Here is a 26,740-nt window from a genome sequence, read left to right as displayed (position 1 = left end):
AAAACAAGGATTTCCTGTAAAACTAATGAAATACTAATTTTCATCTGTAGATTCATAAACATGAACACACAAATTTGTACAGTAACACACTAAAAATATCCAAATGGTACTTAGAATCTGATGTAATGGGAATGGACATACCTTGCCGCTAGGCATGTAAGTTCATAAAACCTTTTTTAGTTAATTTTAAGACTCAAAAACATTAATACTATCATTTATGTAGTGTTTAAAATATGCCTCAGGCACTATTTTAAATGCTCTGTATAAACTAACTCCTTTAATCTTCATAGCAACCTTATGAGGTGGTTATTATTAGTGTCATCTCTATTTTATAGTTGAGGAAACTGAAGCACTAGGAGGTTAGACAACTTTCTCCAAGTGACATAGTTGGAATGGATTTAAGACAGAATTTTAACTCAGGCGTTCTGGCCCCAGAGTCTGTATTCCTATACGGAATCTAGTCTAAAAATAAATTCTAAAACACAATAGTATTTTCTATGGAAAGTGTTTATAGCAGCATTATACATAATAATGAAAAATAGGCAATAATAGGTTAATGCTTCAGCACACTATGGTGCATTCAAAGGATGAAATATTTATTCATACTATTTGAAGTTGTATTTGTGAATATATGATTTATGAATAAATTTTCCTTATATTTTATGAATATACCAAAAATATCTTTTGACAATATTCATGGAACGATTCTAAATAATATTAACCAAAATCCAGACTAAAAGCATTATAAACAGAATAAATCACCATTGAAAATTGAAATTAAGATATTCTTTCATTTGAACTAGAAAATATTCTTTATTAATATTTGCTTATTTATTTGGTAAGATAATAGCTGATTTTTGTTTGTTTTTTCTTTCAAATGTCATCCCAAGCTTCTTCAGTTAGTGTTACTTTTATAATTAAGTAAAGATTTATTATGTTTATAATCCTGATGGCCTTTAATGGATAATTTTATTCTCTGTGTTGTGAGATTGTCAAAAGTGATTTGGACAACCCTTGGCCTAGATTTCCTGTTCACCTTTTTATCCTTAAAATTGGAGAGAGCTGTTTATATTTAAAATGATAAAGTAATAGACTCTGAAGACCAAAAGGCTAGGTAGAAAAGAGCATTGGTTGGTTTCAGTGGTAGACAGAGCTATCTTTTATTCAGTAAGACTGAATAAAAGGAGATGGGACAACTTGGATTTCCTTGGAATTTTGCCATTAAATATAGTGATATAGATAGCAGAGTGCAACCATAAAGGACAAAAGGAAATGCAGGTATTGGTGTACTATATATCTGAGTGATTGTCACCTGATGATAGAGAGTAATTTATTTTACCTCTCTTGATTTGATCTTTCCCTCTCAGTGAGGCTTTGTCCCTAGGCACACATTCCCTGGCATGTTGGAGCCCATCTGTTTTTCCTCTGCCCAGATCCTTGTTTCATACAGTAAATCAGTTGCAGGGAATCTGGAAATCTCTTCAGTTTTGTGCCCTACTTTCTTCTCACTCCCACCTTTCATTACAATCTATAAAACTGGAGAGTATTCCTGAGAAGCCATTTCAGACCTTGTGCTTTAGCAGACTTATTCTGCTTGTCACAGCTCTGCTGCTCTCCTTGGTGAGCTGGGAACACTTGTCAGCTTTGATAAACTCATGAAAATCCCAGGCCAGGCATTGATTGTTAAAGTCACATTGTTTAAATCAGATTGTACTGAGCTCAAATACACCTTTTACATTAACCAGCAGTGTGGTCTTCTATATCGCACTTGCTTTGTACTAGCATTTTATTGTACCCATCTTTTTTATAAAGATGAGAGGAATAAATAAAGTAAATGCCTATTTATCATTTTAGTGTTAACATTATCTTTTCATTGTATAGTACTTTACAGTTTACAGGGCATTGTTATGAATGCTATCTCTTTGCTCTCCAAGCTATATTTTTTTTTCATTTCTTATTTAAGTTTGATCATGAATTAGGCTTGTTTTGGCCTGTTAACTATTTGTTTTATTTCACAAATATTTCATGTATGTTTTATTCCTTCCTTTAAATTTATGCATTGTTTACCCCTAAACTCCATTTGAAGTGATATTACTGTCCCTTCTCTGCTATCTAGACTAGAAATGGCTAAAACTGAATAGAACTATCAGTTAGGTTAAGAGAAGAGCCTGGAGAGAAAATTAAAAGCTCATTTTAAACTTTGCCCTACCATCGATATCATGTCATTTATCTAAGCATAGTTTCCTCCTAATCTCCCCAAACCTTACAGATAGATGTCAGTACTAGTGCAGCAGCATGCTCCATAATAAAATAAAAGTCATCATATTAATATTTTATTTTTAGAGATTTCTTCAAAGCAGTGACAGTCTAATGATTTTATAAAAATAGTTTCATATTGGGTCCCTGATGCTATAAAATGGCAGCTTTCCCAATTATAGACTCTTCTCTTAAATCTGTGATCCTGAACCATTGCAAACTGAATGTTTTTGTATGGTTGACATTGTGGTTGTAACTGGAGCATTTAAACATACAAATTATGGTCAATCTCATTAAAACATGAATTCTAATACTGGTTTTGTAGATAGAAAGCATTAAGATGCTTCTTTATTTTGAAAGTTAATGTGACCCTTCCATTTTGGCCCACTTCACTATCTTTGTGGTCACCCTAAAAAAGCACATTAACTCTATTACTGAAATAGGCATTGATTTCTTGAGTGTTGTATTAGATTATCTTCAGCTTTTGGCACTTTGGTGCTTTATAAATTATTTTAACTATAAAATTAAATTCTCCACAGCTGAGGTCCCGTGTAGGAATGAAGAAATCTGTTAGAATATGATGGAGTTAGAAGATTATTAGTCTTTTATGGGGCAAAAAAAAAATGTGTATATAGTAATGGGAATGTGACCACACATAAAAAAATGATTTGTATTCAGTGTCTTTTTAGTTTGTCTTTATGATTTGGATACACAGTATGTAAGTTGGTATATTTATGGATGTTTTTGCTAACATCACATTTGCTGAATGCATTATGCATTGTAAAATGCTTTCATATTCAGATTGACTCTGAATGTACAATCCTCTTTATCAAAGAGTATTTGTTTCAGTTGTTAAGTCAAATGAGGCCAAATAATGTAGTAGAAAGAGCAGCAATTTGAGAGTTAAAAAGATTTTATGCCCTGACCCCATTCTGGCACTTTACTAGCTATGAACAAACTAAATTAGCCTTTCAGATTAAGTTGGGGTAGTGGAGTGTGTTTGATTTCAAAGATCTAAATGCCATAAATCTTTGGTGACTCACAAACTCAGTAAAAAACAGTATGGCCACATAAAGAGATGATTGAAGGACTGTCTTAATCTAAGACCATTCTTTATGTGATCAAAGACACTATGTTTTTTTAAAAAAACTAAAAAACTATAGTTATTGTCACTGTAAATGTAAAGATTTCTTCAAAAAGATAATTGAATCCATCTGGAGACAGAAATCACACAGTAGTTTAAACAAGGGAAGTTTAATCTAAATAATTATTAAACTGTGGTGAAAGAAAACCTCTAAAGCATGCCCTATGACTAAGACAGAGTACCCAAGGAAGGCCAGCTTGTAGGTGGACACCGTTCCTCCAGGCTGAGGGTCAGCGCTCATTAGAACGATCACATTGCGGCTTCACTGCGTGGCCTAACCAGAGCTGGTCCAGACAAGCAGGAAACAGCCTTCCAGGATACAGGCAAGTGATGTTGGTCGGAGTCCTCACAGAGGGAGTGGGAAGCTGCTGCTGTGAGTGTGATGCTGACCGCTACAGCATGGTGGTCAGTGAGCCCACACTGAGGCTGTGAGGTCACTGAGGGACTACATAGTCTGGGCATCGTGGATGTCCCCACACACTTCTGCTAATGGACCTTGTACCAGAAGCAAGTAAAACAAAACACTGCACAAAGGGAAGAAGAAAAGCCTCCCTCTCCTTTCCCTATCCCTCCAGCACCCTCTACTGATACAAACTTAACATTGTCCTTACTGTAGAGCACAAAGGTCCAGCCTATTTCTAGAGCAAACACTGAAGGGTGAATTTGGAGCTGAAAGCCCGTGAACTAATGACTGGTACAATGTGATTAACTCTTTTCTCCATAAAATCACATATGGCAACTTTGAACTTCTCTACTAAAAGTAAAGACATTGCTCCCAGGTATCTGCTATTTGTTCCCCATTTGTCCATAAACTGTATATATGCTGCTGCTGTTGCGTCACTTCAGCCGTGTTCAACTCTGTGCGACCCCATAGACGGCAGCCCACCAGGCTCCTCGCTCCCTGGGATTCTCCAGGCAAGAACACTGGAGTGGGTTGCCATTTCCTTCTCCAATGCATGAAAATGAAAAGTGGAAGTGAAGTCACTCAGTCGTGTCCGACTCTTAGCGACCCCATGGACTGCAGCCTACCAGGCTCCTCCGTCCATGGGATTTTCCAGACAAGAGTACTGGAGTATATATAGTGCCTGGATTTTCCAGAAGCTCATCCAATCATAATGAACTGTTTTACTCTTGCTATTTGACTCTGAAATAAAATGAAATCATCTTCCTAATAACCTACATCTTGCTTGAACCACTGGTATTTCCAGACTCTTGTTAATCTTTAACCTTGAAAGTAGTGTGCATTCTAATGAGTACCCCTCTCATCTGCCTGGGAACTCCCTATAAGCCTGTTGGCTCTGCTTCCTGCCTCTGAGAGAGGAGGTAAATAGGATGGAGATTTTCCCAGATTCAGTTCTGGTTTCCATCTTACTCTTTCCCTATCAGAAAATGAAAGAGAATAAAGGTTCATGTCCCAGCTTTAATTCAGACCAGGATGCCTCAGAAAAGTAGTTGTACTGATGCTGAAGCTGCTATACTTTGGCCACCTGATGCAAAGGGCCGACTCATTAGAAAAGACCCTGATGCTGGAAAGATTGAGGGCAGGATGAGAAGTGGGCACAGAGGATGAGATGATTGGATGGCATCATCGATTCAATGAACATGAGTTTGAGCAAACTCCAGGAGACAGTGGAGGACAAGGAAGCCTGGCATGCTGCAATTCATGGGGTTGCAAAGAATCGGACAGATGACTTAGTGACTGAATGACATACAGGATGCCTCATGAAAGTAGTTGGAAGTAGGAAGCATCATGGATCCACTTCTTGCTCATCAAAGTAGGTGTACGTTTGAGACTGATGTTTTCTCACTGTTTGGTACTGACCTCATCATTCTTCGATGATTATTATTTTAAAGTGTTATTCCTTCTCTGTCATCAGGAACACAAGGACAGCATGGTTAATGTCAGTGATATTAAGAACAAGCCAAATACATCACCAGAAACAACTGTCTCAATTTGAGAAATCCTTAAGCATAGCAGTGGCATTTAAATCATGTAACAGATACTCAGTGCTTTTTGAATGAATGGATGGCTTAATAAAGCAGTGGTGGTGGTGATTTCTTTACATTTTGCCAATAGTTTTGTTGTGCTTTTTCCCCACCATCAGAGTCTGAAACTAAAGGGATTGCAGAGTTTTCTAGGTCTTTTTGGAACAAAGTTCATATGACCTTTATTATTTATTTGCAAATACAGTTGCTTTCTGAAGCTCTTTGAGACTCTTAATCTTTGTTATATACAAATATAATTTTTATATTGGTTTAAAATTGAAATTTTATTCTATTGTATTAGTTTTTAAAGTTTAAAAAAGATTTCTCATACAGTTCTTTTTACTCATATGAGTAAGAAATTCTTCCTATGTTGGGGAATGTGTATGTAATTAATACTTTTTAACATCAATTTAAATTGATTGTTCACTCCTCTTTTAATTTTTATTCTATATTCGAGTATAGTTGATTTATAGGCTTCCCTTACGGCTCAGCTGGTGAAGAATCCTCCTGCAGTTCAGGAGACCTGAATTCAATTCCTGGGTTGGGAAGATCCCCTGGAGAAGGGAAAGGCTACCCACTCCATATTCTGATCTAGAGAATTCCATCAACAATATAGTCCATGGGGTCACAAAGAATTGGACATGACTGAGCGACTTTCTCTTCACTTCATAGTTGATTTACAATGTATTAATTTCAGGTATATAGCAAAGTGATTTGATTATACATATATCTATTCTTTTTCAGATTCTTTTCCCATTTGGGTTATTATAAAATACTGAGTAGAGTTCCCTGTGCTGTAGAGTGGGTTTGTGTGTGCTCAGTCGCTTCGGTCGTATCCGGCTCTTTGCAACCCTATGGACTTTGTGACCACCAGGCTCCTCTGTCCATGGCATCCTCCAAGCAAGAGTACTGGAGTGATTTGCCATTCCCTCCTCCAAGGGATCTTCCCGACCCAGGGATCCAAGCTGCATCTCTTAAGTCTCCTGCATTGACAGGCAGGTTCTTTATCACTAGTGCTACCTAGGAAGCCCAAAGTAGGTTTAGGGAACCATTATAAGTGCAAAATTGCTAACTCAGCATAGATCTGGCAAGTACTATAAACACTGTATTTCTGAATGAAGTTTATATAATTTAGAGTTTTCACTATTTAATATTGGACTAAATCTGTACTATTTTATTAAAAACAAAGCCTTTTGTTTACCAATTATATTGGAAATATCCTAAATTGGCAGTTACATGATTTATAATACTGAGGTATAATTTTATATATAAACCAAATAAAATAAAAATGTGCTCTGTCCTCTAGACTATTTTAGTTGAAATATTATTTATATATCAATAACTATTTTAATATGTATACATTATTTATCAAAACTAAACTTTTGTTAATGTTTTCCATATTATTGATAAGAAACCTGGATTATTTTTGCTGTTCTTAAATTGTAGCTTTCACATTTTTCCCATCTTAAAATGCATATTCATCTGTTTATTGTTTCCTCATTTTATCTTAGTTTCACACTGTTGTCCCTTTTATATATGTGTATACCTGAAAGTAGAAATTTCCTTGTATAAATCCTTTTGTTAAACTTCTGAACCTGAGGTTCTTTTCTATGTCAAATGAATTTCTTATTTTTAAATCTAAAGATAATTTCCATTCATTTCCTCCAATATACTCAGAAGAATAACTATCCAGTATTCTACTTATTTAGAAAAGCATAAAATTACTAAGTAGCTTATTCATGTCTGGCTGAATGTGCTCCCAGGCTAAGAGGCTGACTTAAAACTTCTTACCTACTCCTTCCTTATTCACTGTTGTTTGCACTTAGAATGCTTTCTCCATTTCCTTTTAAAAATACTATAGTTTATTTCACGTATTAATCTAAAAAGTGTCTGACAGGTTCAGTGATAATGAAAGAATGCTCATTAGAGATACTGAAGTAATGCTCTGTTATTGGTTAGTATATTATTGTAAGATTGCTGTTTTTTGAATTTTCACAGTGACTGAAATGTTGCTTTTATGACTCTTTTTTTTGCTTTTATGACTTTTTAAAAACCACTGTTTTATACTAAACGTGCTATGTTCAGATATTTTTTCCCCTAAGAACTTTTAGATTTAGGTGAACCAGCCATACACTGTATGCAAACCTATATAAAATATACTATGTGTATAGGATAGAGGATGAAAAGGTCCTGTTTCTTCCTGAGAATATACTATATGATTATATTAATTCAAATTTGAAATTTATATAAATAACTGGAGAGAAAAAAAATGACAATACCATTAAATCCAGCCTATGACAATCTTCTGTTTTAAAAGTTTCTTAAATCCTAGCTAGCCGTGTCTGCTGTTATTCAGTCACCGATCTTTTCTCGCCGTTTTGGGCAGTATAAACAGAATCCAGAGGATCAGTTATAATACTCATTGCCATTTTATGTTTCCTTTATACTAAAGACATATTATTTTACTAGGCTTTAATTTAAAATTTTAAAAGTTGTTTCTGTTTTTAGAACTAAAGATAAGTATAGAATTTAAAGTCCTTTGATATGAATTTTGCAAAAATAGTGACTCTCCTTTATTCAATTGGCTACCAGTTATCTTCTAGCTAGAATAGAGTTGTCTTTTTTGTTGCTAAAATTGCAGGTTTTCCCAGAGAGCTGCTTCTTACGTACTCTCAAGTCTACTAGTTCTTATCTAAACTGTATTATAAATTGCAAGAACACTTGTAGGCACACCTTATATTCCATTATACTATGTAGTTTAAACATGCTATATAAGGTCCCTTTAATACTAACATAGATTTTGAATAATAAAAAAATGAAACTAATCAGCAACAAATGGAGATTTAAGGATTGAAGAGATGGTAAGGGTAATGATTAAGAAGTCAGACTGTTTTGTTGCCAAGACAGTGACTTATTAGCCTTGCTTTCTCATCTGCTAAACTGACTATAACTACTTCACAAAGTTGTTAAAAAGATGCATGAAATAGTGAAGTATTTAGCGTTGTACAGGATACATGGTAGGTGCTCTGTAGTGTTGATGTTAACTTTTAATAATAAAGAATGTATTTTCTTAGTATATTATAGCTAATTTTCTTTTTGTGGGATATACTATTAGGTAGCAATAGATAATACTTTGTTTAATATGATGGCATAATATTACAATTTCACTGAAGGGAAAAATTAACTTTTTACAAGAACATGTAGGGCATCATGCTAAGTGACCTAAGTCAGACCGAGAAAGACAAATACTTTAGATGCCACTTACATGTGGAATCTAAAATCTACAACAGACTAGTGTCAACTGAATAAAATACAAAACCTAAAAGTTGAGAATTATGTTTTATTCGGTGGACTGTCTGAGAACTCAAGTCCTATAGGCAGCCTCTCAAATAGTTCTGAGGGATAGCTCCCAAGAGGTTAGGGAGTAACCAGGGTATATATGGGTTTTTGCAACAAAGACTAGGGAACACCAAAAGATCACCGTTAATTAAAGAAAACCAAACATCTCAAGTTAACGAAATTAGTACTTGCCCTGTATGGGAAGATGCAGGAGTCTCGGCTCACTGAAATTGATTCTTTTGATACACACCTTAGCCAGCACCCTCTTCTTTTCCATCCTCAGTCTCCTCGGGTGCACCTTTGAGAGTGGCTGCAGTGGCTAAGGGCTTGGCAGCCGCCGCATCCTTTGTTTGTGGATATGGCAGACAGTATTTTTCATTCACATTACTGAATATAGCAAAAAAAAAACCAAGTCACAGATATATAGAGAACACAGTAGTGGTTACCACTGGGGGAGGGAAGAGAAATCTAGGGGTGGAGAGTGAGAGGTACAAACTGTTAGGTGTAAAATAGGCTCAAGGATGTGTGGTACAACATGGGGAATCTAGCCAATATTCTATAATAACTGTAAGTGGAAAATGACCCTTAAAAATTATTTTAAAAAAAGAAAAAGAAGTTCTAAACCCTACTTCAAATTCAGTAAATAAGTAAACAAATAAATAAAAACAATAACTTCCTTGGAACTTTACTGTAGTACCCTTAATGTGGTTTCCTGCAGTGGCTTGATGTATGATACAGTAATGAGTATAGAATTAGCATATGAAACCAAGCCATTTTGTATCCCTTCTAATTGGCTTATTGAACCAAGTGCCAAATGCTACAATATAAAGATTCTAGTATATTATCTCTCAAACAGGGAGCAGGGTTCTAGCAAAGTTTCTTTTCTAAATCTATTATTTTTTCCAAAGTTTTAAATCTGTTAAACCCTGATAGCTTTGTTAATAAAGTCAATGTTTTACTCATTTTTCATATTTCCAGCAGACGTAGAACATAGCAAGCATTTGACAAATAAAATTACTCAGTAGATAAATCTGAAAAAATGATTTGCAACTTAATATGGTAGATTTAATTGGTATTTTTCTTGTAAAAACACCTACAATGTAGTTTTTCTGCTTTTCCTCCTACTCCACTTCTGAGTGCTTCCATTGCTTGAATAGGAGAGCTACTGTTGCTCATTACTAGTGTGTTACATGAGGCCTTGAGTGTTGCAGTACACACATGTTGAGCCATTTTTATATATTCTTTACCTTCCTATTTATTTTCAGATTATCATGCAATTCAAGTATTCTACATAGAAACTCTTCATATTAACATTGTTATCCATCCTGTCCCCCACCACTTGAGACAGAGAGAAAATAAGAATGAAAATGAAACCACTTAAGGAAGGAAAGGAATAGTTAAAAGATTTAAATCTGCCCCAGTTGCTTTTCTTCCCATCAAACAGTAGCAATTTGAACCATAGCCATTTTTGTAAAGGGCTGCCATTCTGTCTTTTTCCTCGTGGTGGCTGATGAATATTTTCAAAAGAAATTTAAAAAACAAAAAACACAGAAACTACAGTCCCAGGATGGGCTGCATAATATGTGAGACCCAGTGCAAAGTGAAAATATGCAGCTCCTTGTTCAAAAATAATTAAGAATGCCAAAATGGCCCCAGCAGAGTGTAACACTAAATGCAGGCCCTTGTGCCCAAGTCACATGCCCATGACGCTCGCCCTGTGCAGTGCCCTATAGTTCTGAGAGGTGGTCTTCCTGTTGGCACTTTGCTTAGCAGCCCTTCAGGGTAAATGCCTTCACTGTATCTCTTGAAAGTGCTGAAACTTGAATATCAGAGAGAGTAAAGAGATTTGAACTTCCCATTATGACCATGCAGTGTGATTACTGGTCATTGTAACATCATTAGCAAGGCCATGGAGTTAAGAATAATAAGATAATTCATCCCATGAGAGAGAACTGAGCCCTTTGAGCTTACAGAAAGCAACAAGGGGAGGATAAACATTTATTTGATGTCTTCTTTGGATAGAAACCATATTAGACTTTTAAAATATATATTCATTATCCTGATTTGTCATGTAAAGCACATAAAGTAACTTTTATTACCTCATTTTCTACATGTGTAAACTGAACTTCAAGGATATGGGATAACTTGCTCACAGACACACAGCAAGTAACTGGCAGTGTGGTGATTGCCTACATCTCTTCATACCAAGCCGATGCTTCCCATGCTGTCCACGGCCTGTCCTTAGGGGTTGATAGCCACAGTAAACGTGCAGCCATGAGAAGCAGGTGCAAAGGGCAGGGTTGCAATAAGGGGGAGAAATTTAGCCAGGCAGTTTCTGTGGGGTGAGAACGCTGAACCTAGCAGAGGCCGAGGGCGTGGAGCATGTATAGAATGCAGCAAGTAAAGAGCCCTGCGGGAACTGACGCCCCTAAGTAGAGTAATGCAGTGGTCACAGAGCAAATGTAACGTGTTAGAAATGGATAGAAGGTATGAATAGATTTATCCTAATTTAAACACTAATTTTGTGTCCTCAGTCAACAGCAACAAATGTTCTAGGATCTGTCTCCCAGGGGTAGGGGAGGAAGAGAAGTCAGAGATGAGTAGGACATGTTCCTAGCCTTAGAGGGCTTCTGAATGAAGTTATACAGTTTCAGACAGTTCATAGAACGTTGAGAAAGCGGGTTTGAGGGAGTGCCAAACTTTGCCTGGAGGAAGCGGGGAGTTTACAGAAAGGTAACCTTGAGCAGGAGAGTCTAGACAAATGAGAGGGAGAAGTTCACCAAGCAGATTTGGGAGATTCATTTTCCATGGATTTTGGTTGGATTTTTTTTAACTTTTCTGATCATGAAGTAAAAAACCTTCAGAGTCTAGACAAATGAGAGGGAGAAGTTCACCAAGCAGATTTGGGAGATTCATTTTCCATGGATTTTGGTTGGATTTTTTTTAACTTTTCTGATCATGAAGTAAAAAACCTTCAAGGTTTTTGAAGTTGTTGAATTCTCTTCCATCCAATGGCTGGTATCAAGAAGTGTTCAGGTTATTAAGATTGTTTCAAAATAATCATTTCATTTTAGATCTGATGAATCAAATGATAGAAACAAAACATAACCGTAACTTTCCTGAATATTTTGATGTATGCACTCGTGCTAAGTCGCTTCCATCAAGTCCGACTCTTTGCAATCCCATGGACTGTAGCCCGCCTGGCTCCCCTGTCCATGGGGTTCTCCAAGCAAGAATACTGGAGTGGGTTGCCATTTCCTTCTCCAGGAGATCTTCCAATTTTGATGTGTAGCTCTTATATTTATAATTTAGATATAGATGTGTTTTGTGTGTGTATTTCTTAACCTGAATATCTTTTTAATACAGATTTTATAAAATAAAATGCCAAGTACCTTCTTCTATTTTTTTTCCTTATAAAAGATATTACAATAAAAAGTGATTTATATGTTATTTACAACATGTGTTGACCATAATTTTTTGTTTGTTTGTTTTCAGTGTAAAACTCTTTCTGGAGTCTGTGACCACATCATATCCCTGTCATCAGATCCTCTAGTTTCACAGTCTGCCCACCTTGAAGTGATTCAGCTGGCAAACATCAAACCAAGTGAAGGGCTGGTAAGAGAAACTATGTTTATCAAAACTACCATCCATCAACAGACAGCTAATAGTATGGGTGGGCAGCCCCCAAATATGAGAATCCATTAATTTTAACAGAGTGAATAGTTTTTTAAATTTTTTTTTCCCTAGAGGAATTGAAGTGGTGGGAGTTAGTCATGATAAAAAGTTTTATAAAGATAAAAGAAAATGAAAGAAAATTTAAAATAGTGATTTCTGAATTAGCCTGTTTACTTTGGTAAATAAATTAGCTTTAGCTACATTTTTAACTCTTATCAAAGTTCCTTAGATTTACAGGAAATTTAAGAATTTTGTAATAAAAACCGCAGTGTTACCTGCTGATGCAAATGAGTGTTTTGTTTATTTTGCTTTTATTTGTTCGTTTTAATAGGTCTCTCTTCCCTTAGGTTGTATAAGCTAAGTAAACCCGATATTCTTTATAATTCACATCTTTTCTTTCTTTTATGGGTGAGTAAGCAGGTAGATATCGCTAAAACTAGGCTAACATCTATGAGATATATTTTTATTATGTCATAATAAAGATAATCTATATTTTGTTCACCTGATTAAAAATGGTATTGACTCTAAATTTAACCCAAGGGATACCTTTTATTTTAATGAGCCTCTAGAAAGAAAACATATAATATTACTATTAATAAGTGAGAGATAAAAAAAAAAACAACAATAAACTGACTGGAGAAATCTTACCTACTACACAGCTGTTTCATGATAGTTTGGTGCTACAGTGTTTCTACTCTCCCTTTAGGTGAATTTTCCAAGAGTACTACTAAGGATATTTTAGAAAGTTGAAATCTTAAACTACTGTTAACAGTGTAATTCAGATAATATATTCTTATAGATCCCTGTGCTGGTTTAACTTTTTATGTGACCTTCCTTCTTCAGTGGTGTCTGTGTAAGTGTGTGTATGTATATATATAACTGTTTGTGGGGGCAATGCCTTCATTGGTCACCAGTGAGCTTTTTGGCTTGAAGTCCTGTTTTCTATAGAGCGAGAGATCTATAGATAGATCTATAGATCCAGAGAAAATCTGGATACTTAACAAATTACTTTTGGGTAATCATAGCTCCCTGTCTTTTTGTGGCTTGTATCTATATTTTCCTGGAAAGATGAAAATCAGCATCTCAGATATAGCCAAAGTATGTCATCATTGTAACCTATAAGTGTTTTTAGCTATATTTTGATTAGTTTTAGAATTTATTTTAATGTTTATAAACTTATTTGAAGTAATATTTATGATTTTAAATTCTTTCTATTCCTTTTGGTTATGTTTTACAAAGTCTGGTTTTATTTAAAGCATCTTTCTACCCATAGTATTTAAAGATTTTCCTTTCTTTAAAATCTCCCCTTTTAGTAGTTCTGAAGGAAAGAAAGTTCTTTAAGCGTGATTTGCACTGTAAGAAATTATGAACTGCTACTATGCTTCCCTTATAGCTCAGTTGGTAAAGAATCTGCCTGCAATGCAGGAGACCCGGGTTCAATTCCTAGGTCGGGAAGATCCCCTGGAGAAGGAAATGGCAACCCACTCCAGTATTCTTGCCTGGAGAATCCCATGGGCACAGGAGCCTGGGAGGCTATAGCCCATGGGGTCTCAAGAGTCAGACATGACTTCACAACTTAACTACAACTACTACTGTGCAATATTAGACTAGGAGACAGAAAACCTGGATACAAATCATTTCCATAAAACAGAGCTGTGAGTGGGATATGGGAGAGGTGAGGATGTAAATTAAACCTCCTTGGCTGTGGTATTTTCATCTGTAGAATGTGAGGGGCAGGAGGGATGGACTAGATCCTTTTTAAAGCTTCCTGTAGCTCTATGAATTTGCAGTTCTGAGGACAGTACTGTTTTGAGAAAAAAGCCTGATTTTTCCCTCTAATTTCCACTGAAATAATGAGGTGAAAATAACCATGTGAAGTGAGTCAACACATTGCTCATTTATGGACTTGATGAAACCTTGATTTTTATTTTAAGTGATGGTATAACCCTGGATAGGTCTTTTATTTTTTAAATTTCAAGTACGTAGAGCTGGATGTGCTCTTTGGAATAGTCATGAACTTAAAATGCCACGAACCAGATTCAGTTATTCTGGAAGAGAACTGGTAGAGAAAAGGAAGAAGTGAGTACCTACCATTTACCAGGTATCATCCTAACAACTCTGTAGAGTAGATATTAATTTTCTCATTTTGCAAATGAGAAAATGATATCACAGATCCTCACCAGTTTGCCGTGTATGACATTAAGGTAACGTACAACAGAGGCAGAGATAAAATCCAGGTAAATCTAAATGAGGTGCAATTTACCAAAGTTTGTTCCATTATCCCACAGTTAAACTTGGGGTGGCTAAAAGGAGGTGAGAGAAGTTTGGGAGGATGACTTTAAAATTAGAGCTGCTTAGAGGAATCCATTTAAAAGGGTAATCAGCAGCATTTCATTGGGAAAATATTTCCAAGGGACAAAAAGAAAAAGCTAATATGTTGAATATTAATAAAAGGAGTTATGTGTAAAACCATTTCATGTGATTCATGTTAAAGGGGAGATGACGAAATAGAAATCTTATATAACTTTACTCAAGGTATCATTTTAAAAATCAATCACCTGATTTAAGTTTAGTCAGTCACGTTAAATAGATTTGAGAATTTGGGTGACATTCAGCATGAGCTTAGCCATAGAAGTGTTTAAATGAAGGAAAGAAACAGAAAGACATGGGAGAATACCAAGCTTTAATGAAGTTTAATCAATTTAAAACATCTGCAGATGGTCTTTCCTCTTTCAGATGTTCCTCTTTCAAAGCGGAACATCTCTCATAGGTAAAAGGTAATGGGCTTTATTCTTGCATGGATAAACTAGAGAGATTGTTCATCAGCTTTCTACCTAAGTAGTCAAATTTCCTAGGATTTCTTACTTTTGAGAGTCCTGAGCATTATAAGGAATAGTGGGCATTGTGCTTAGTAATAGTTAAAATATATCAAGCTAGCTTCTAAAACGCTTTTAAATAACAATAATTAGCAGAAAATTAAAGGAAGGAAAATGAGAACTGTTGGAACATATCAAAACTAGATCAGAGCCAAGAGATGGAAAGAATAGAGAGGAAAGGGCTTAGGGAGCAACCTTGAGGAAGCCTCTTTGCTTTAGAGAGTTCTTTTGCCGTTTAGGCACTTGGACTCGCTCCTAAAGTGCTTTATTCCATTGACTTGACTGTGAGGTTGCTTTGGCTCCATTGGTTAACTGCCATTTGGAGACAGTGAAGCAAATGTCATTTTGGCAAGCTGAACAGAAGACAGGGAGCTGTTGGGGTCAGCTCCAGAATTAATTAATTGCTTTAAAAAAAAAAAAAGAAAGGAAGAATGAAGATTTTGATGAAATGGAAAACCAGATTTGTCTCAGTCCCAGAAAAAGAGCCATTTGAATTACATGTCCTCCTGCTGTTTGACCCTTTCTGAGAGGTGACCAAGTGATCAGATGTATTTCTGTGAACTCTTCATTATTCAGAAGATGATTAGTTTGTAACTCATCCAAGTAACTTGTTTTTTCTCTTACTTTCTTTTTGTGCCTGACTTTTGGCCATTTTCCTCGTTAGTACCACCAGAAAAATTAAAAAGCTGAAGAAGTCAGTCTTGATTATGAAAAGCAGTTACAATGAATGGTTTGTTGCATAAAACAAAATATCTTCCTTCTATGTGGCATTTAAAAAATATGTTTTATTTCTGGTTTATTTTTCATAACTATGAAGTTGCTAAAACTGAACTCTGTATATATAGCTAGATCCTTATTTATTTAAGCATTTAAAAAATACATTTTGTCCATCTAAAAAAAATTAGCTTTAATATAAATTACACAACATTTAATTATATATAATGATGAAATCCTCTTCCTATAACTAATTGATAGCTTGTTTTAGCTTATAATTGCCATTTTAAAAGTTCCTGGTATGTGTAGTAATTGCATACAGATTCATTTCCTGAGTCATAACTAGGTTATCTCCATGAGTTCTTATTATCCTGATGAATATAATGACTTTTCTAAATATTTATGTTAGGAGACTAGACTTTCTCTGTGACTTAATCATTTAAGAAATTATATAGAGCTCTTGTCAAGCACCTTAATTCATAATCAGTAATGCACTGTTAAAAGAAGTGTGGAGAGAAATATAATCAACTTTTACTTGAAGTTGTCAGAAGAGATGGGTGATTAAAATAAATCTGTAAAAGGTCAAACCCAGTTATTCTTTTATAACCACATTGAACTTAGTATATATGTGCTAGAGAGGTTTTCATCTTTGTAGAGTGGATGTTAAACAGTCAATGTTTGACTCAGTATCTACAATTTCCAAATATTCTGTTCTAATAAGGAAAGTGAAGGTGGACAAGCCTTCTGTTAATAAATCTGTAAATTAGGAGCCTCATGGTTGAGAATATCGCCTGAGCTCGAAACACAGCTTCACCTCCTTTGGCAGACCTTCCCAGTCTATCAGTAACTCAGTTTCCTTATTTCTAAAACAGAGATAATCATAGTGTGTACCACACAGACTATTGTAAATAAATGTCACACACTAACACAGTCTTAGCAGATTGTAACAAGTAGCTGTTAGTGATGATAGTGATAGATAATGATGAGCGATGATTGTTGTGTATGTCCAAGTTATATATTGATATATTGTTTTATTTCACTGTTTTTTCCCACCTAATTGTCTCACAATCCTTCTGTATAAAAAAACTAAAACAAAATTTAGTGTTTAGCTCTTACAAATGTACTTTAAAAATCCTTTATTAATTTGATGTCATTTGGTTAACTCCCGTGGGAAAAATGATTGCAAGAATCTTGTCCCATTCTAAGTAGTGCTGTTGTATTACCTTCCAATAAATAATGGGATTAAATAAAGTATGTTATATACTTGTCACCTGTGTAAGGTTGAATATTACCATATGGTTATGGCCAAGAACTAACCAATTTCTTAATTAATTTCTATTTGTATGTTTGTTGAGGTAGTTATGTATTTCATATAAAATGATGAACTTTCATATAAGAAATTAGAATTCACAGATAAATGAACATCTTGTCAAATTACATTTATTTTGTTTCATATTAGGAGATCCAGGCTAAACATTTTCTGAACTGATACCAACATCTTAGACATACGACATTACTGAAATGACTTTTCAGAATTAAAACCTACCCAATGACTTCTTAATAATTCTATGCCATGAACTTATTGCTTCTTGTTTTTATTTCTTAGTTATTTTTAGTGAATACACAAGTAAATTTACATGTCAAAATATTAACATCCAGGTATAGGAAATTAACACTGCAAATGTCTACACATAATTACTTAAATGTCTGCTTTTTCTGAAATGATTGTTCTTAGTTATTAAGTCCCTTATATTTCAGGTTTCAGGTTTATTTTAAAGTTAGCATTTTTCAATTTTTGAAGTCAATAGTTGAGATGCAAAGTAGTTTCAAAGTAAAACTCAGTAAATTTTTTATCTAACAGAATGTTCCTTAGGAAAAAAGGCCATTCAGAGAATCATCTGTTTTTTTCTGATTTATTTAAATGAAAATATTTCAGTATTTAAAATATGAATCCTTTCTTGTGATATTTTTTCTTTTAGGGTCCTGTCACTGTGCATAACTTAAAGGTTTCGTTTGTTCTTAAAACTTGAATAATTTGAAGATTTCTAGATAATATTTTATCTTTAATGAAGCTTTTTCTGAAATCACTTTGTTTAAATGGAAATGGAATTTCTTTTTTATTGGGAGGAGGGGGTGCCACACATTACCTCTAAATTAATATTATTATGATTTTAATTTTAAATATTTATTTATTTTTGGTCACACTGTGCAGCTTGTGGACTCTTAATTCCCCAACCGGGGATTGAACTCTCATCAGTGAGAGTGTGGAGCCCTAACCACTGAACCGCCAGGGAATTCCACCTCTTAATTATTGATAGAGAGGTCATTGGATGTAATTATTAAAACTTCAGCAATAAGATTAAGACAGAATGTGTAGGATACCACAAAAGAGGAACAGAAAAAAAATTTTATATAAACAATATTTTATCATTCTTCTGTCTCCAGTAGTTCTATAGTGGCTCTATAGAAACCTACTTTTTATTGTATAATATGTATCAAGTATAATAAACTAATAATATCCCAATATTTGAATCTCCCATTGTAACTTTTATTTTGCCACAGCACATGTAGTATGGATTTTGAGGAGAGTGAACTATGTGTTCAGGATATTGAATTACCATGATCCATTTTGTAAGTTCACTTTTCAAGTAATCATTTGATTAAGCTGAGTACAGGCTTCTTCAGGCAAACTTCAGAAGCCAGAACGTTCAGATAGGAATTTCTTAAAGTTTAAAGACAGCCTTATTGAATCATGGATTCATCCCTGGGGCAATGGCAATTTTAATTTGATAGGGCAATTCTTTTTGTAAATGAGGTTATAATATCCTTGAAAATACTTGAGTTTTCATTTGTTTTCCTATGCTGTCTTTTTTTTTAGGGTATGTATATTAAATCAACATATGACGGCCTCCATGTAATTACTGGAACTACAGAAAATGTAAGTATTCTAACATTTCAAATTTTGGAGTATGTTTTTTCTTTTATTGTTAACCAACTTATGGCACTTACATAATTCCAGTTGACTTCTGAGGAAATAAACAGATTACAATATACAACTAAAAAGACATATTGAGTTAGTAAGCACTGATTTGGGGAGAATTTCAGTCATTTTTGTTAGTTTAGAATAGCTATTTACCTGAAGTAAATCAGATGTTTTGTGTTCAAAGCCAGAGACTTGTTAAGTATTTTCTGACTCATGACAAGTTATTGTGACATGTAAAAGAATCCACCTCCATCTGACAAATAGTGTAGTTTTATTGGGAAACTTAAATCATGTAAGAAAGAAACATCAGATAAGTCAGGTTTCCTGAATACTTGAAGTATAATTGAACTTTATTCAGTGAGGGGGCAGCATGGTATATAGATCAGCCGGTTTTCACAGCGAAGTCCATCCCTGGACCAGCAGCATCAGCTTCCTTTGGGGATGCCCCACCCCAGACCTACTGAATTAGCTCTGGAGAACAGTCTGTTTTTTAATAAGAGATTCTTTTTTAACAGGTGGTTCTGAGACATGCTCCAGTTTGAGAATTACTGCAAGCAATAGGTCAGAGTCACTAGGCCTAGGCTGTACACCCAATTTTGATTTTGTTGGCAGTGTAATTTCTGGCGAGTCATTTACACTCTCACTGCTTTAATTTCCTCAACTATGCATGCATGCTAAGTCACTTCAGTCGTGTCCGACTCTGTGCGACCCTATGGACAGCAGCCCCCCCAGGCTCCTCTGTCCACAGGATTCTCCAGGCAAGAACACTGGAGTGGGTTGCCATTTCCTTCTCCATCCTCAACTATAAATCATAAATAGTATATCATCTGTACTGCATACCTCACTAGGTTGTTGTGAAAATTAAATAAGACAGTAAATATAAAAGACTGTACTATAAAGAAAGAGCTACAGAAATGTAAAATGATTGTGTTGGACATTAACATGATCACTATAATAGATTTGAGTTGCATAATAAGTCATTATTTCTGCATCTGGTTGTCCCAGATTTCCATCCCACTCTCTTAAGCAGGTTTTGAGCTTCGAATATTTTTCTTTTAGAAATTCTGACAAATCACATTTATACCATGTTCCTTCAAAGAAGACTGAGGTGAAGTTAGTTAAATCTCAAGTTATTGTTGTTCTCAACATTTTACCAGCGTTTTTTTTTTTAAAGACAATATTACTTCGTCTAATTCACTTAGTTTCTTGTGAATGGTGAAATACATTGAAGTTGCAGTTTTGTACTGGCATCTCATTGTTATTAAATGTAAGAGTTAACTGAGATCAAAAATATGTTATTTGCATATTATCAACTGTTGAACATTTTTAAATGCAGTGAGATACTTATAAACTATACTCTTGTCACTGATTGATCGTTCTCATTCATGTGTACATTCCTCTGATCATTTGTTTGATCATTTGTTCATTTAGCAAAACTCTGCTTCATGTCTGTCTGCTGTGTTCCAGACTTGAAACTAGGTATTGAAAAAAATTTTAAACTAAACTAACTTGCTGCCCCTAAGGCATACAAGTACAGATTTATCTATGTAAACAGGTACTTAAATTTGCATAAATGGACAAAGGAAAAAATAGTAAATGCTACCAAATAAAAACAAGGAAGGAATCACAGAAGTGGTTATTTTGAACTAACTGTATCCTGAAGAATTAATCAAAACATATTTCTCTACATTGTATGGAGTCTATAAAAAAAAAAAGTTGAGCACTATGCATTGTTTATATTAATTAGTAATATTTTATAAATGGATGAGTGACCGAAGAAGGATTGCTTCTATGAGTAGTTCAGATATAAACAATACGTTACAGTTCATCATTTAATTCTTTTTTCTTGAAATTACTTCACTATTTTTGGTACCCTAAACCATTTATCATTAGATCTGTGTTGAGTCTTAGTAAAGCTGCTCACTAAGTGGGTAAGTTATTTTGTTTGCTGTATACTAGTTTCTTAGTTTTTCCTTTGTAAAATTAGGGATTTGGATAAACTCTCTCTAGGATAACTTTTAACACTGAAAGTCTATACCTTGTATGACTTGTTTCCTTTTTCACTTCCCTGTGCAAAAAGTTGTTTCAGTTTCTTTGAATTTTATGTAGCAGCTATCAAGCTCTTTTACATTATGACTTAGAGCCATTGACTTGATTTTTTTTTTCATACACTCGTTTAAAAAGATCAGTTGTAAGCCAAATAGCACAGGGACAGACTCTGTAGTTACAGCTCTATTTACAAACTTTACAGAAATGTTACATGGTCTTGTCTGATTTGGTAGGTGCTGTAAAATAAATGCTTGCTTTTTTCTTGTTGTGACACTATTCTTAGAGTTGGGTTCACATCCTAGGTAAACTACCGTCTTAATTGTGTGGCTATGTTACTCCTTCAATAAGTGGAATTTCCTGAGATACCATCTAACCTTGGATTCTAGCCTATTGTAAATAATTTTTAAAGAAAATCCTATTCCAGTGTCTTAAAAGTAGCATTTTACTTTGCAAGTTCTATCACCATATCATCCTTCTTTTCCTTTCAATAGATATTAATGAATTGTATTACAGTATTTATAGTTATGTTTGGTAAATTAACACACATATAAATTCACAAATACATTTTTTCATAAAATACATTCTCTGCATATTCAAAAGCCCATATGTATATTATCATTAAAATGTCTAATATGCATAATCAGTAGTCATTAGAGGGAAAATAAAGAACAGTACAGTATTTTAAATTCTTTATCCTTACTACAATATTATGAAATTCCTATCCTAAATCTCATTTTAGTTTCCTAAAAACTTCAGAAAACTTGGCAATATTAGTTTGCTAGTTTTTTTCTTGTTTGTTTTTGTTTTTGATCTCTTTGGGGAATAAAGAGGAAAAATGATAAAATTGTTACATCCTGTAGAAATGTTGGTATTTCAGTTTATTTAATGTGGTTTTGCCAATGTATTATGCTGTGTAAAACATAAGAAATAGGATTCTCTTGTAGTTAGATGCTGAAAAGAATGTTATTTAATGTAACTTTGAGCTAATGGCTATCCTTTCAATTTGCTTTGCTCATTTATTCAGAATTGATGGTATTAATAATGAAATAAATTAGTGATATAATCATTAGTTGACAAAGTTTTGGTGCTGATCATAAAGATGGACCTGAAAATATTTGTTTGCTGAAGTTAATGTGAATTATTTGTATTAAATGAAAAAGACCAAAGTTTTAAAAGATTATGTTTTGACATATGTATTTTTGAACCAGATGCCCAGTAGAACTACTGAGAGGGTTGCCTGTTTACAGTTTGCTATTATCATTTTTCCCTAATGGTTCCAGAAACATAATGGTCTTTTACAACATAAATATCTATATATTGTCTTACATTCCTGCTTTCTGTCATTAGTTATAGAATACAAATAGTATATCAAATATTCAGTCAGTTAGTCGCTCAGTCGTGTCCGACTCTGCTACCCCATGGACTGTAGCACGTCAGGCTTCCGTGTCCATCACCAACTCCCGCAGCTTGCTCAAACTCAGGTCCATTGAGTTGGTGATGCCATGCAACCATCTCATCCTCTGTCGTCCCCTACTCATGCCTTCAATCTTTCCCAGCATCAGGGTCTTTTCCAATGAGTCAGTTCTTCGCATCAGGTGGCCAAAGTATTGGAGTTTCATAGAACCATTCAACTTCAGCTTCTTCAGCCTTACTGATTGGGTCCTAGGCTTGGATTACTGTGATACTGAATGGTTTGCCTTGGAAACAAACAGAGATCATTCTGTCATTTTTGAGATTGCATCCAAGTACTGCATTTCGGATTCTTTTGTTGACTATGATGGCTACTCCATTTCTTCTAAGGGATTCTTGCCCACAGTAGTAGATATAATGGTCATCTGAATTAAATATCAAATATCAGTAACCTTTTTTTTAGTTTAATTTTTTGAAGAATATAATTAAGCTCTTGATCTAATTTACAGGGGTGAACTTATGGTAGTGTTTCCATAGAGAGGAAATGATTGATAAAACTTATGTTCTTTATCATTTTCTTTATGTTTAATTTAGTCACCTGCAGATCGGTGCAAGAAGATCCATGCTGGCGATGAAGTGATTCAAGTTAATCATCAGACTGTGGTATGTATAATTACCTTACAAGTCAGTGGGAGGAACTAATACAAAGATTGCTTAAGTCTTTAAAAGAATGCAATGAAATGAAATGCCTGTTTGTGTACAAAATAATTAAATAGCCTTTTGAAAAATAACTGAATGACTATTTTTCTTAATTATCTTAAGAAATTTCATAAGGCATTGTTTTAAAATAACATGAGGATTTATTGGTGGTGACTGATGTTAGATGTACAATTCTATATGAATAATATTACCCCATGAACTGGGATGACCATTTTGGAATAGAAATTAAAGGGACAGTGCCTACAAATTCAAATTTTTAACTTTTAAGTTTCATTTTAAAAAATTATCAAGTTACCTGGTAGATATGTTTTATAACACCATGCATTCTACTTTATTTATCTACTTTAACATTGATTTGTTCATTAAAGTATCTGGCAGATTGGTTTCTTTTCATGTCATTTTTTTTTTTAGTAGCTGAATTGGCTGTTCATTTCCCAAAAGAGAACTATAGTTTAAGTTTTAAAACTATTGCACTTAACTAAATAAGTTCATAATTTTTTTTTCTTTGAACCTCATGATTCCCTTTCTAGGCTGAGAATGACAGTGACATTCTGTGCCTATGGTAGATTTTCAAGGGCAATTTTTCTTAATCTTAGATTTTAAAAATTAACATCATATGATTTTCATTTTGGACTAGTTTCTATCTCAATTTCTCTATCTCTGACAAAATAAAATATATGGTTTTTAAAAAGTGAAGTTAACATTAAAATAATCTGATTATTGATTTATAATCCACATTTTAAAAGAAAAACATTTTTTTTCCTGGTAAATGTTCTATTTAGTACTCACTGACTCTTCAGAGTAAGTAATTAATTATTTCCTACTGTACCTTTTAGCTAAATTTGGTTTTACCTGTTCTAGTCATAGAAGAAAGGCTATATTTGGAGGGTTAAAAGACTCATGTGAAAAGTCTGATCTTCCTCAGTGATGCTTATATTAAGGCAGATGCTATTTTAAATTTGGTTTGAATGAGAAGTTTGTAATATCTTGGAGAGGCTCCTGAACACTGATAATTAAACTTATGATATTTCTTCAATAAGTTCATTTTCTAAGTGAATAAAAGTTAATGAAAGTATGAAAAATTATATGTGTGGGGTGTAAAGTTAATACTAATTACTGTTAGCTAGTTGAGGCTAATTAATGGAGAATATTGGTAATCAACGGAGCCTTTCCACTCTGTGACAGTTTTGATGATGAGTAAGTTCTCATAACTAGAAACTATACAGTACAAAGTGATTGTCCTGAGTAAAGTTGCTTGTCCTCTAGGATGAGGATTTGGGTCTGGGATAAAACAGCTGCTTCAGTAGATTGGCAGCTCCTCCTTCTGATGTTCACGCTGCCTCCACTTCTACAATGTGACCTTAGCAAATATGACATCTGTTGGATAGTTTGACCAATTCCAGTTGGTCAATACTAAGAGGATAGAAATTAGTCTCTAATGAGAAATAAAGTTGTTAAAAGGATACTCTTTGTGGAGCAAAGATTCTCATGTCTGTTGAATATGAAAGTCTTTAAAAGACTTAAAATGAACCAATAAAATCTATAAGGATTGGTGATATTTAAATACTGTGAGAATGTGTCAACACATCTTTCTATTGCAGGAATATTCTAAAATATTAGAAACTACACAGAATGATGGTTGGAGGAACTTGCTTTCAGTTTTTGCTCTGAAACTGACTTATAGTTTTAAGTGAGTCATGATAACTATTTGAGTTTATCTTTTCAATAATAATAACCAGAGCCAAAAAAAAAAAATAATAATAACCAGAGCCAACACTTACTGAGTTCTTATAGTGTGCCAAGCATCATGTTAAGTCCTTCACATATTTTATGTTATTTGCTCCTCACAATAATCCTATGAAGAAGGTGTATGTGGAAACTGAATGATTATTTAACCCACCCACAGCTCAAAGCTCACTGACTCGAAGGTCCATGCTCTTACTTAAGTTTTATTATACTCCCTCCGCAAACTCAAATTGTAAGTTTATCAAACAAAAGGGGAGGAATTCCCACAATCCTATAAGTAAATCTTAAGATTCAGGGAGAGGTTACACAGAGCCAAGGATAGAGAAGAGAGGAAGTGAGAATTTACATAACTTGGGCAGTGGTTCAGCTGAACTGAAATTAGAAATGGGGTTGAAATTTAACTTTACTGCTACCTCCTCACTCACTCCTTTCCTCCAGATAGACAAGATACATAAAACACACCACCAGGCATGTGTTAGAAGTTCCACAGAAATTAACTTTCCAACCCCCCTTTATCTACTACAACAGTTGGGCCAATTGGAGTCCTAGTCCTTAGCAGACTGCTACTGCAACCTACAAATCGATTTTGGATGATAATAGAGACACTGTCTGACAGGAAATTATGTTGAATTCCATCAAAGTGACCTTCCTTAATAATGTGATCAATTAGCAGATTGCCTTCTTTTTGTTCAAATTGAGGCATATTTGTTCATGAATGATATCTATCATTAATGCACCCTCCTGTGTCCTCTCTTTCTTGCTATTGCCCCTGTTGTGGTCTGTGCAGTGGCTTTTACTTCTTACGAGACAATATACAAAGGTGGGGGAATGGACATTATTATGAAAAGTTTGATAGATCAATAAATTAGTTGAAACAAGTATAAGTTATTTGCAGTCTACAGTTACCCCTTCTGTCCCTGCATTCATAACCAGGGATATTAGGGGCTGGTTATGATATATTTACATTAAAGTATTACCTAATGCTTTTGAAATACATATTTTAATCCAGTATTTAACTAACCAGAATAGTGAGATATTGCCAATATTATTCTACACCAATATAGGTTCAAGAATGAAAAGAGTAATGTTCAATTTTATGTTTTGAATGTTACTAGCTCAGTTAGTATTTTTCTATAATTATAAAATTTCATACTGCTATAGGTAGTAATGTACAATATAAAATTTGACTACTTTTCTTATTATAAAATACCTAGAAAAGCAATGTGAAATTTTCCCCTAAGAGTCTGAGAAAGTTAAATAATCACAGATGAATTCAAATACTATTTTTGAACTTGCTAGTATGGTATATCTTCAAGATGTTCAATTAGATATGTGTGTGTGTATTTATAGTTTGCTCTTTAAAGATATATATTTTTTTCTTATTTAAAATGAAACTGGAAGTTTTATGTCCTTTTTCACGTTGCTATATTCTTTATTATAAGTGGCTTTTAAGCTTTTCTAATCAACATACTTCTGTGGCTGAGAAACTGGCTGCCAGGTAGGAAGAAGAAAAAATCATGAACATCCAAGCAAAGCAGACTGAGTCCTATTGCATGTCTTCCCTGCCAGTGAAGATCCAACTCCTCAAAGGCTGCTGGAATCTCCCAAGATTTTTTCTACTTCATCTGCCACTACATTCCTCACTGGGAGATACCTCGGCATAGTTTGAACCAACAACTCTGCCCTCATGATGCACTTTTAACACTTTTTTTTTAGTTGATGGGTCTACTTATAGTTATTAAATCTATTTGGGCATATTCCTAATGAATCTGTTAAAATTTCATGTCTTTGCTGTTTTTGGTGTGTAAGTGTTATAAAGGTCTATCCATACTAAAAGCAGAT

At 34.3% G+C, this 26,740-nt stretch overlaps 1 protein-coding gene across 4 annotated transcripts in view; it reads left to right on the top strand.

Moving 5' to 3' along the window:
- The window catches only part of CNKSR2 (connector enhancer of kinase suppressor of Ras 2), a 271,503-nt gene that overhangs the window by 107,500 nt on the left and 137,263 nt on the right, over positions 1-26,740 (top strand). For all 4 annotated transcript variants that reach the window (XM_061136326.1, XM_061136325.1, XM_061136324.1 and 1 more), the window contains exons 6-8: positions 12,221-12,340; positions 18,869-18,928; positions 23,027-23,095. In XM_061136326.1, coding sequence (XP_060992309.1) covers positions 12,221-12,340; positions 18,869-18,928; positions 23,027-23,095 — 249 coding nt within the window. The remainder of the gene's footprint in view (positions 1-12,220; positions 12,341-18,868; positions 18,929-23,026; positions 23,096-26,740) is intronic.

The sequence above is a fragment of the Dama dama genome, chromosome X (genome assembly GCF_033118175.1).
Source record: "Dama dama isolate Ldn47 chromosome X, ASM3311817v1, whole genome shotgun sequence".
NCBI lineage: Eukaryota > Metazoa > Chordata > Mammalia > Artiodactyla > Cervidae > Dama > Dama dama.
Note: the sequence above shows the minus strand (reverse complement) of the source record. Positions and strands in the feature narration are given on the sequence as shown.